This window comes from Chanodichthys erythropterus, chromosome 20 (genome assembly GCF_024489055.1).
Source record: "Chanodichthys erythropterus isolate Z2021 chromosome 20, ASM2448905v1, whole genome shotgun sequence".
Classification (NCBI taxonomy): Eukaryota; Metazoa; Chordata; class Actinopteri; order Cypriniformes; family Xenocyprididae; genus Chanodichthys; species Chanodichthys erythropterus.
Genome location: NC_090240.1, coordinates 37,592,042 through 37,602,346, shown reverse-complemented (window position 1 = coordinate 37,602,346; position 10,305 = coordinate 37,592,042). Strand labels below are relative to the sequence as shown.

The following is a 10,305-nucleotide window of genomic DNA, read 5'->3' as shown; positions in this document are numbered from 1 at the left end:
ATACAACAGTTCGATGGCACGAGTGTGTAAATAAATAAGAAATAACAACCGACCGCCTTTAAAACCCTCTTTTTTGTGAGGAACTACTTCCACCACAGATTCAAATCTCAAGTTGACAGTTTGACAGTAATGAAGGAATGTGCATTACCTGCATCTAGCTGATATTATTCAAGTCAATCTTATATTCATAAACACAAAATCAGTTTGAATGTCTGGTGAGGAAAACGATATCTTTGTCCTTTTAACATTTAAGAGGATTTCCCATGACTGCGATAGTCAATGCATTTGTCAGTTGCGTTTTGGAAGATTTTGTTTAAAGTAAAAACAATGTCCTTGTTTCCTTGTTTCAGTCCATTTCAATATAAAAGTCTTTGCGACTGACTCACTCACTCATAAAGACAGTCTTTGCTGCCATCTCATGGCGTATTAATGTAACTTTCACTGAAGTCGAAATCACTAATGGACTCGTACGGCATGTTCTTTATATTAAATATTATTTATTAAACAATATTATTTAAATCAACAACAATAGCCATTATAACAGTATAAGAAGTAAAATAGGAAATAAACACAAGCAAACAGTTCGGTCCAACGTACAAAAGCAGCACTTTAGTTAGTACAGGATTTAATTTCAATGTAAATATAAAGTTATGAAACTTAATATAGCCCTTAAGCCATATTTGTTGGCTCTGGAACAAGTAATAGATTAATAAGACCAAAGATTGCCCATTTGATATACCCAAAATGAATCATATCTCATGTTTAAACACTATCTACATAAGAGCCAGCGGCAAATTTCTGAAGGACTGGCCGAGATGAAGCTGTTCTCTGCGGGTACCTGAGCACTGAACGGTCCTGATGGTCTTGAGCTCACATCTCTAAACAAATTTTCAAATAGGCGTTATGTTTACATATAAATCATATCTGAGGTCTAAACAACTATTTTCTTGCCTAAAAAAAAACTTCTTAAAACTACATTCTGTTACAAAATAACTAGTATCTATAAAAATATGGTGTGTTTGCTTGTCCACCATGACACTCGTTGTGAGAATGCTGACAGAGGAGTGATTCAAAGGTGAAACAGTTCCCATGGAGATACTTGTCGCATGGCTAAAAAGACCTCTCAGCCAATCAGATTCGAGAACCAGAATGAACTGTTGTATAAACGTAAATATACAAAATAATTAATGAGCAAAGATTCCATAATTGTTTCATGATTGTATAAAACCACTGCATTAAATGTATTTGGATGTTATAATATCTTCTCAAAACAGGGTTATTATAGTTATCTAAAACCATTTAAAAAAATTAAATATTAACTAAAATAAAATATAAAAAAATAACCTTATTTTATTGCAGCTAGTTGCTAAAGCAAAGTTTCTAATTTTCATTTAGTTTAACTTGATGTACTATAAACTAAAACTGAAATAAAAATAACAAAACCTCAACATATTTAAAAACAAATAATAATAATAATAATAATAATAATAATGACAAAAACAACGAAATTACTAAAAATTTAACTAAAATTCAAATGAAAAAGAAAAAATCCTAAGCATAAAAACTAATTCAAAACATTAACAAAAATTATAGCATCTAAAAAAAGTATAATAACTAAATAGTATCTTAGTGATACTGCTCAAAACTGGGAGTAAGCTGTTTGTGGACAGGTTATGTACTTATCGTTCAGCTGTTTTTGGTTAAACAGGGAATCAGACGGAGAAAGGTACAGAGGTGATGTGTAATGTAAACTTTGTTACTGATTGTCGTTCTGCAGACGTCCAGAAATCACCATCCTCTCTGCTGAACCGCTGCCGTCCAATACCTGGTTCCCAGGGGCTTCTGGGGCATTTCCCCCAGCCCCGCCCCCTGCCCCACCCACATGGGCTGCAGGTTCGGCAACAGTGCAGGTGGGTGGAGTTTGAGGAAGTGATACATGTGTAGAACCTGTCATTTGATTGATTGATTGGTGCTCCTCCTCCCCAGCTTCCGCCTCCCTCCTATGAGCAGGTGATCCGAGAAAAGAGCCGTGAACAGAATCTTCACTCCTCCCCTTCGTCGTCTTCATCTCCGCCTTCTCGTTTCTCTACCTCCACCATCGCCACGCAGACGGACACAGACTCCCCCGGCCCACAATCCTCTGCTGCTCGTTCAGGTGAGAGGAGGTTTCGTTTCAGGCTGCGTTTGCAGAAAAGTGTTTCTGCGTTTACAGAAATGTTTATTTTTCCTGCAGTTCACAGACGCCCCAAACCCCCGCGCCCCTCACTGCCTCTCAAACACATGTCTGAACCAGACTGCTCTGACCCGAAGCCTCGAGACACCCTGCACGAGCAGTGTGGCGTTCAGACAGACTTCGATGACATCTTCGATGACAACTTCGATGACATCAGTCCCATAGGCCCCGCCCCCACCTCCGAAACTTTCACCCAGATCGACTTCGATTTCCCAGCCGAGCCCATGAAAGAGGAGCCGAGCGCACGTCCCAGACCTCGACCGCGCTCCACAGCCGCCCTGCAACCTGTCAATCTGGACCAGCCGATGACGAGGGAGGTGAAAGTTCAGACTCTAGTTCGTCTGAAGGATGATAAGGCCGAAAGCGTGTTTGCCGGGTGCGATGGTGCTCCGTTGGACATCTCCAGCAAGTACCTGCAAGACCTGCTGGAGGTTTTTGGCTCGGATGAAACGCATGGAGAAAGTCAAGAAAGCAAAGCGAGCAAAGTAGAAGGAGAGGAAAATAAGGCTGCTTGCTCCGTCATAGCATCGGAACCGTTAGAACCGTTAAAAAGACCCCAACCACGGCCTAGAACTCAGAAATCCAAACCCCAGCTCACCCCAAAACCATCTGTCTTTGAGGTTTTTGACCCTACAATTGAGCAAAACCCCTCCAAACTCATTAGTCCACCAGTACCAGCACCCAGAGCCCTTCTGAACAAACTCCAGAGTCCGTCAAATGAGTCCAGATCTTCTCCATCCACCAGCCCTTCACCAGCTGCCCGTCCTGCCAGTGCGCCTCCAGGCCAGCAGATGGCAGTGGTGGCATCCAATTCATCTGAGAGGAGAAATTCAGATCAAGCTATAAACACTCCAGTGATGTCGACCGATAGGAATGTCGGAAAACGTGAGTGTTTATGTGACCGGTATGTCTAAATTACTTGCTACTAGGGCTGCACAATTTGGGGGGGAATCTATTTGCGATTTTTATGATTAAAAATTGTGATTGCGATTTTTGTATAAAGTTTGCTGTGCTTTTTTTTTAGGGATGCACAATTTGATAATATATTGATATTACTATAATAATAATAATAATAATAATTATTATTATTATTATTATTATTATTAAATATATTAAAATTATAATAATTTGTATTACTAAATAAAAATATGAAACAAAATAAGATATATTACTCCTGTAATATTTCACAAAAAAAAAACAATTGAGTAAGAAAAATTTAATAAATAATAGTAACATAATAATGATAAATAATAGTAAATATAATAAAATATATAAACATATAATATAATGATAATAATGTATTTCAAAACTCTTTTGTTTATTAGCACATTCATTACAAGTTTGTGAAGATGGTTTGGCGCATGTTGCATTTTTAAATGCCATATCACATGCGCTGAGCCATATCACAATTACGATTTTATTCCGATTAATCGTACAGCCCTAATTGATACTAATTTTTTCATTCAAAGATTTAATTTGGTGAAGCTCATAACCGTTGTAAATCCAATAACTAGGTTATCCACCTGGTGCTTGTAAACACAACTTTTTTCCTGGTGGATATTGTGGGAGTATTTTTAAGTAGAGGGGCTCAACTTAACGTTTAATGAGTGTCTGTGTTTATATCCAGGTCCATCAGTCCCCAAACACTCCCGACCGCCTCCACCTGTGCTCAGAAAGATGTCGTCCCCCTCACAGGTGATGCTATATCTGTTTATAACCCACCCTTATGCTAATATGCAAACTTTCTCATGAGTATTTCAGAAGTGTTTGATGTTTATGATAATGATGACACACAGGCTGCTGTGGGTGTTTCCAGAGATGCCAATGCCTCAGTTCCTTCTCTGCCTCCGAGGTAACATAGCATTTTTCCTCTAGAATGAGGCGTCTGGTTTGTTTTGTCCTATCCATCATTCTCTCTGTTTTTGTCTCAGACCCAGTGGTGGTAGGCTCCTCCCCCTTCGTCCTCCTCCTCCAATCAAAGTGATCAAACCTGCAGGCTCCTCCTCCTCCCCTGCTGCGACCAATCAGCTGCCAAGCAGCAGGGTTCCAAAGAGAGCCCCGCCCCTCCCACCCCGACCGAAACCAGGACATCCGCTTTATAAGCGTTATTCTGTGAGTGTTTGAGAAGAACTCCAGGAAAATGTCTTGTTTATTATTTAAGAGTTAAGGTTCTGTTATCATTTACTCACATTCATGTCATTCTTCTCCTGTATGACAATCTTTGTTCTGCGGAGAACAAAATGAGATAACTGGCAGAATGTACAAGCTGCTGTTTTCCATACAATGAAAGTGGATTGTGACCAAGTCTTCTGAAGCAGTGTGGTTAACTAAAAATGATGAAAATAATTTTTGTTAGTAATAATAATATTAGATGTAAAACGTTGGCAACTAACTGAAAGAAACATACATAAATTAAAGCTATAAAGAAATAATACAACTAACAGAAGCACATAAGAAAATGACTAAAACTTATAAATATTGAAATAAAATGAAAACCAAAAATATAAAAATAAAAGCTAATTCAAAATATTTAAAAAATTATATAATAGTATATAAATAAAACTGTTTTAAAGGCAAGACACTAACATTGTTTTTATGCACAATTTTGAGATTTTAGGCTATTTTTTGGGCTTATTTCTATAGATTTTGATTACAAAACATATCTTTAAAGAGTTTTTCCTCCACTTCAGCAGCACTTACAAACTCCAAAATTTACAGTTTTATACCTGACTGTATTCTGAAGGTTTTTACAGAGGGGTTTGTTCATATATAATTCACACGCAGAATAACGCTGAACTTTATAAAGATATCCAAAATACATTTAAGTGTTTATTTTATTGCATCTGTAGATTTCGATTAAGATGCATATCTTTAAAGAGTTTTTCCTCCACTTCAGCAGCACTTACAAACTCCAAAATTTACAGTTTTATACCTGACTGTATTCTGAAGGTTTTTACTGAGGGGTTTGTTCATATATCATTCACACTCATATATATATTAAATTTTATTCCTAAAACAATTTTTTCCTTGTCCGTTTCACAGTTTTTACTGATTTATGGAGTGATAAAAAGAGAAATCCAAAATCCCCTCAGTAAAAACCTTTAACTCTAATATGTCAACAAAATCTAACAAGTATTTTGAACCTGGCTTTATCCAATGTTCAGATTTATTTTCTGGTAATTTATGCAAACAAGTGCATATTTAATTAGATAATGCCTCATTTCCAAATTTAAACTTGTAATACAAACAATTGTCTTAATTTACTGTGTATAATCTACTGGGGAAAGTATGGCCCTATATATATATTTCTTTAACATTTAGTAGTGTCTTGCCTTAACTGGTAGCTCACACATTATATCTAACACTAAATCTCTGTGCTTACCAGGAGAAAGTAAGTCATAAGGGTGAGAAAATGATGACCGAATGTTCATTTAAATGTATTTAAGGAAGGAAGTCTATAAATAAAACAGAATTTTCAAACACTTGTATTAAACAGCAGAATGTAATATGATGTTGTGTATGTCTTTGTGCACTAGAGCAAAGTTCTTCAAGGAGATGCAGAGGAGGAGAATATCAGCAAAGAGCAAGAGGAACCATCGGAGGAAACATCTTTCCATGTCAGTGTACACACACACACACACACACACACACACACTCTTGCAAAATGTGCAAATTGTTTTCATGTCCTGAAATATTTTCTGCTTCAGGAAGAGGAGCAGCTGATTGTCCTCGATGATACAGACATCCTCCAAACACAGTCAAATACACTCCATGACCTCTGCCCCCCAGAGGTGAAAGGTCAAGATGTGACTGTCAGTGGGGTTCAGCTGGAAGATGCGCCCTCAGAGCAGCAGATCCAACAAAACACACAAAACAGGTGAAACATGATGAGAAATAAAAACATTATAATGTATTTAAAATTAAAAATAATTATATAATACTTTTTTTTTAAAGATTTAATAAAAGATATGTGAAATATTACAATTTAAAATACTTTTCTATGTGAATATATAGTAAACTGTAATTTATTCCTGTGATCAAAGCTGAATTTTCAGCATCATTACTCCAGTCTTCAATGTCACATGATCCTTCAGAAATCATTCTAATATGATGATTTGCTGCTAATTATAAAATTTAAAAACTGTAAACATGCACAATTCATGTATCAGTTTCTCTCTTCCTCTTTTCAGGTTTGTTGTGGCCCGTTTTGCATTTGAGGGGGAGGAGGGGGAGCTGACGTTCAGTGAGGGTGATGTCATCACTCTGATAGAATATGTAAATGAGGAGTGGGGGCGTGGCAACATGAATGGACAGACAGGAATCTTCCCTCTCAGTTTCATCCAGGCTAAAGAGGAAACTGAAGCGTTGCCAAGGAAACTGGCTCTGGAATCTCCTGGTGAATAAACATTCTTCATCTAAATATTCAATTTGTAGACTTCCTTATTTAAATACATTTAAATGAACATTCGGTCATTTTTTCACCCTTATTGCTTTCTTTCTTCTGTGAATCAGCAGTGAGTGTGACAGAAACTGTGGCCTATATCGAAAGCTGACAATTATTATTTATATGTCATGACTCATGGCTGATATTGTCAGTCTACTCTTTGTTTTTAATTATAAATTCACTGTAAGTGAAATCTGACATGTCCAGTTGAAAACCTTTTTAAACCTGCCATATTATTTGCTACTAATATCTGCTTAATCAGACCTATATATTTAAAAAAATCTAATTATGACCAATATGTTTATAGATATATCATGCATCTTTAGTGTCTGTAAGTATTTATGACCAATACATAAAATTGGAAACATTTGAATTCAAGGCCCTGTTTTTCTCCCCAGCGCCCCCTGCAGGAGGGAGGAGCAGAGGTCAAGCACTTTATGATTTCAACCCTGAGTGTGAGGACGAGCTCCATCTGAAGGTGTGTGGGAGTCACTACAACAGGGTCATGGAAAACCAGGAAATATAAAGGAGTTTTATTAATCGTGATTACCAGACAACGAAAATTAATGGAAATTAAAGAAAAATCTTAAAAAAAATAAAAATAAAATAAAATAAATAAATAATAATAATAATTAAAAAAAAAAATATATATATATATATATATATATATATATAATATGATGCTCAAATATTTTATATATTTATTTATATATACATTTAATTAAAATATTATGTTTATAATTAAAATATTTAGTTAAAATAGTAAATATCGTTATATATAATAAAAATATTGCAATATATTTGTAATATATATAATATACATGCGGTCATATATTTATAGTTTATGTAATATATATTTAATGAAATTTTTATATATAAGTATTAATTATATAATATACATACATTATAAAATGTATAAAATACATTTCATTAAATATATATTACATAAACTATAAATATATGACCGCATGTATATTATATATTTTACAAATATATTGCAATATTTTTATAAATTATACACATATCATTTACAGTAAATACACAAAGGTAAATAGCATTGGTAAAACGTGTGTGTGTGTGTGTGTGTGTGTGTATAGGCAGGAGATGTGGTGTGTGATTTAGAGGACATGGATGCCGAGTGGTTCGTTGGAGAATCCGGTGGGAAACGTGGCATTGTCCCCAAAAACTACATCCAAGTGCTGCTGGACCCCTGAACACTTCCTGTCATGTGCCTGATGAGCATTTCTACATTTTGCCTTATTTAGCTGTAATACACTTAAAGAAAGTTAATGACGGGATGTGGAGATCTCCTGTACTGTACTGACTCCAGTCTGAGTGTGTGTGTGTGTGTGTAAGTGGTCGTATGAATTGTTTACAGAGTTTTAACCCACATTAAACTCATCTGTTACATAAACATCTGTTTTGTCCTTTTCTACTCCTCAACCTTGACTCTTTCTGTAGATTTCAGGATTGTAGATGTTTTAAGAGCTGAATGTTCTTTTAACCTGTGACTTTTCCAGTCATTTGTGATTTACTGGATAACGATTAATATGAAAAAAAAAAAAAAATACAATTTATACCCAATAAAATATTGGAGGTTGTAATAAATAGTAAAATGTATATATAAGTTAATTCTGCTCCCTGATGCAGTTATTTGATCAAAAATGCAGTAAACGGTGAAATATTAATTAAAGAAATAGCTTTTAGTAATTTATTTTAAATCAGCTGTGATTTAAATCATATAATGCCTGATTGTTATTTGAAAATGCTTAAGTTCGAGAAAAAAATATTGAATTAGGCGAAAATTCACAGTCACGTCACGTGTCCCTCGCGAAATTTGCGCAATTTCGCCGTACGAAGGTAAATGAAACCTCGCCTTTACAGCTTTACAAATATCAAATTTTATTTCGGACATACTTTGGTGACTAAAATTAAACTGAAAAAATGTTTAAATCGTGACATTATTAGCGCTCGCATTTCACTCGCCGTTACACGAAATAAAACACACAGACTCGCGTCTCTGGGTTTATCAGCTACTCATGATGTATTGTTGCAATACAAAACAAAACATGAAATTAATCCATAATTAGAATAATTACGAGGAGCTCTTGGCCCCGAACAGCCACCGTACAAAAGTTAATACCAGTGATACCACAAGCGACCGCTCAGATCGACACTTCAGATCAAATTAAATTAATATTAATAATTCTAAAAAAGGAGGCATTTCATGGACACACACACACGTTCTCATTCACTGAAGGCTGAAGATTTGGTGTAAAGCAAAGTCATAATAACACTACATCAGGCTCGTAACATATTTGGTCACAAAAATCAGACTTAAAGAAACATCCATCAACACAATTCAAACGTACTTTTGTTTTCATTCAGTTACAGACGGTCTCGCGCTCTCAAACGCTTCCAGGTACTAAGATGCAAATGTCTGAAATGAGACTATAATGATGCATCTGATCAGACGCCAACAACAACATGTATGTACAGAGAGAGACAGGTAGGACACAGTGCGGTACAAATCGAGGTCGCTGGTTTAGTTGAAGCCCTGCGTACAAACACAGACCAGAATGAGAGAAAATGAATGTGGAGAACATCTTGCATATGATCTGCAGAACATGTTTTCATGCACCAAATAATCTGACAGTAATCGGATTAATTAAATTCTTCATGTAAAAATTTCGGTCTGATTGAAAGGGGTGTTGTAGAGTTGAAATAATCCACTCAATATGAAAAAACTAAAGGCTGATTTATACTTCAGCGTCGGACCTACGCCGGAGCCTCTGCGCTGTAGCCTATGCGTCTGTGTTCATTTATACTTCTGCGTCGTTGTCCGCGTCGACATGCATGCAGACCACTAGGAGGCAGTGTACGCGGTCATGTTGAGTATCAAGGCAAAAGCCGAAGAAGTAGCTTGTCATGTACGTTGTCAAAGAAGCTTACAAAGAGAAGCGGCAAATAGGTAACGACTTTTGTTGCAGTTTGACGGAGTGTTTTTTCATTCGTAGTGAAGTTGAAAGTGCTCGCTCTTCTCCGAGTGCTCCGCGCCAGTTTTTTGACCCGAGGGAGGGGTTCTAGTAGACCAATCAGAGCGCTTGCGGTCCGCGTAGAATTGTTACATTTTTGAAGAGGTGCACGTCAGGCTACTTTGTGTGCTACGCACAGCCTATGCCGTAGCTACGGCGTACACTCGACGCAGAAGTATAAATCAGCCTTAAGCATGTAAACGCTTGATCATCTCCAAGGAGGCCAGGTTTTCATAAAAAAAAAAACAGCCCAATTGCTATTCAAAACCTGTCCAATCACAGTCAAAAATAGCCCAGTCGCGTTCAGGGGGGTTCAAAAATCACGGTGGGGGTGTTGCTTCGACCCGCAGACTCAAAAAAAAAAAAAAAAAAAAAAAAACACGGTAACAGTGTAAAATAGTGGATTTGGCAACACAATTGAAATACCTGGCGCACAGGCGCAGTGCTGTGACGAGTATGTTTACAAAGCCATTATTTTTTGAGAAAAAAAATCTGAATTGAGAGAAAAGGTTAGTTACTTTTTTTATCCTGTGGCAGAAGAATTTTTTTTTTTTTAATAATATATATTTATAATTCAGATTTAAAAAAAAAAA

The 10,305-nt window shown here is 36.2% G+C and overlaps 1 protein-coding gene across 1 annotated transcript in view; it reads left to right on the top strand.

Annotated features, from left to right (window-relative positions):
* The window catches only part of wu:fy63c09 (uncharacterized protein LOC797544 homolog), a 19,439-nt gene extending 11,383 nt beyond the window's left edge, over positions 1-8,056 (top strand). The window contains exons 5-15 of the mRNA XM_067370944.1: positions 1,778-1,910; positions 1,987-2,155; positions 2,234-3,118; positions 3,861-3,928; positions 4,030-4,085; positions 4,165-4,345; positions 5,770-5,850; positions 5,941-6,110; positions 6,424-6,629; positions 7,076-7,155; positions 7,775-8,056. Of these exons, the coding sequence (XP_067227045.1) occupies positions 1,778-1,910; positions 1,987-2,155; positions 2,234-3,118; positions 3,861-3,928; positions 4,030-4,085; positions 4,165-4,345; positions 5,770-5,850; positions 5,941-6,110; positions 6,424-6,629; positions 7,076-7,155; positions 7,775-7,891 (2,146 nt within the window). The 3' untranslated portion in view covers positions 7,892-8,056. The remainder of the gene's footprint in view (positions 1-1,777; positions 1,911-1,986; positions 2,156-2,233; positions 3,119-3,860; positions 3,929-4,029; positions 4,086-4,164; positions 4,346-5,769; positions 5,851-5,940; positions 6,111-6,423; positions 6,630-7,075; positions 7,156-7,774) is intronic.
* Positions 8,057-10,305: the final 2,249 nt, after the last annotated feature.